The following is a 2071-nucleotide window of genomic DNA, read 5'->3' as shown; positions in this document are numbered from 1 at the left end:
TATATATATATATATATATATATATATATACAGTATATATATTTATTTCATTTATGTTTGTTTGTAATATAGGGCTGTGCTGGCTTCTTGGCTCTTGGAGGAGCATTTAAACATCCTGGGGAAGCTCGGCTGTGTGCTGTGTTGCTGTGGATCTGTTGTACTTATCGTTCATGCTCCTGCAGCTGTGGCAACATCAAGACTGGAGCTCGAGGAGAGGCTGTCAGACCCAGGTAATGAGGAACTTTTTTTTCTTTAATTTTCAATTTCTCCTCATAATATTTTCAGATATGATACCAGTTTATCTTCTCATCCTACAGTGTTCGTTACATATGTCCTGTTGGTGGTCCTGATGCTGATCACTCTGATCCTGTGGATCGCTCCAGCTCATGGAAAATCAAACATCATTGTGTATGTGGCCATATGTTCCCTCTTGGGAAGCTTCACTGTCCCAAGCAGCAAAGGGCTTGGTCTGGTGGCCCCAGATTTGTTCGGAGAAGGGCCAGTAAACTCCAGAGCCCTGGTTGTCTTCCTGGGCCTGCTGGTGACATTGACTGTCAGCATCCTGATCCAGTTCTTCTTCATCAATAAGGCCCTGGAGTGTTTCAGTTCCAACATATTTGAAGCAATTTACTATGTGATGTTCACAACCACTGTGATTTTTGCCTCCGGTCTTCTCTTCAAGGAGTGGACTGCACTTCGTGTTACTGACAGCCTCGCTATGCTCTGCAGTTTAACAACAATGAGCATCGGAGTCATTTTACTTTGCATTTTCCAGGAGGCTGTGATTACCTGGAAGCAAAAGGAAACACGAGAAAAGACGGACTAATTGCAATGTCTTCTTAACATTTCTTACATTCCTGTAACATTCTACTATCTCCAATTCAATCATCAACGACACTGGGACCACTGCCAATTAAAAATAAATTATGTTATCGCAGCAGTACCTTGCAATGGGTGGAATGTTAGCCATTAGTTGGAATTTCCCATGCTTTAACGTGATGTTTTGGAAATGAGGAAAAATATGCAAATTTAAGATTGTAGTGACAAGAATGAAACTGTAAAATTAAGCAGCTATATTCTGATACCTCCACAGCTCCTATATGATCTAAAAAAAAAAGAAAAGAAAAAAAAACAAGTAACTGGGCTTCTATTCTTCTATTCTATTTTATATCAGAATAGAAGTCAAGTTGTTTTTGTGTTTTAACATTTTTGAGGGTTGATCATGACCTGGATGACTGTGAATCTTCACCAGCATACTCTTAAATAATGTTTCCACTCTGCAGTGGTCAAGGTCAATAACGGATCCAAGGATTTATTAAAAGGCAGCTTTAACATATTCATTATCTCAACTTCTCAACAAGACCCCTTATGATGAGTACAATCAATGGAAACGATGTTCCCTTGCCCGGACGTGGGTCACCGGGGCCCCACTCTGGAGCCAGGCCTGGAAGTGGAGCACGCTGGAGAGTGCCTGGTAGCTGGGCTTTTACCCATGGAGCTCGGCCGGGCACAGCCCAAAGAGGAGACGTGGGTCCCCCTTCCCATGGGCTCACCACCTGTGGGAGGGGCCAAAGGGGTCGGGTGCAATGTGGGATGGGTGCAGGGCGGGGACCCTGGAGGTCTGATCCTCGGCTACAGAAGCTGGCTATTGGGATGTGGAATGTCACCTCTCTGGTGGGGAAGGAGCCTGAGCTGGTGTGTGAGGTTGTGAGGTTCCGGCTAGAAATAGTCGGACTCACCTCAACGCATGGCTCTGGCTCTGGAACCAGCTTCCTTGAGAGGGGTTGGACACTCTTCCACTCTGGAGTTGCCCCTGGTGAGAGGCACCGAGCAGGAGTGGGCATACTTGTTGCCTCCCTTTGGGTTGTGACCGAAAGAATGAGATCACGGATGCAGGCAGCCAAAATGAGTTTTCTCCGCAGGGTGTCTGGGCTCTCCCTTAGATATAAGGTGAGAAGCTCGGTCATCCGGGAGGAACTCAGAGTAGAGCTGCTCCTTCTCCACATCGAGAGGAGCCAGTTAAGGTGGCTCGGGCATCTGGTTAGGATGCCTCTTGGACGCCTCCCTGGTG

General features: G+C 46.1%; 1 protein-coding gene across 1 annotated transcript in view; it reads left to right on the top strand.

The window, feature by feature from the left end:
* The window catches only part of nipa1 (NIPA magnesium transporter 1), a 40593-nt gene extending 39233 nt beyond the window's left edge, over positions 1-1360 (top strand). The window contains exons 2-3 of the mRNA XM_037674363.1: positions 73-230; positions 318-1360. Coding sequence (XP_037530291.1) covers positions 73-230; positions 318-826 — 667 coding nt within the window. The 3' untranslated portion in view covers positions 827-1360. The remainder of the gene's footprint in view (positions 1-72; positions 231-317) is intronic.
* Positions 1361-2071: the final 711 nt, after the last annotated feature.

The sequence above is a fragment of the Nematolebias whitei genome, chromosome 3, assembly GCF_014905685.2.
Source record: "Nematolebias whitei isolate Nwh7 chromosome 3, NemWhi1, whole genome shotgun sequence".
Lineage (NCBI taxonomy): Eukaryota > Metazoa > Chordata > Actinopteri > Cyprinodontiformes > Rivulidae > Nematolebias > Nematolebias whitei.
Note: the sequence above shows the minus strand (reverse complement) of the source record. Positions and strands in the feature narration are given on the sequence as shown.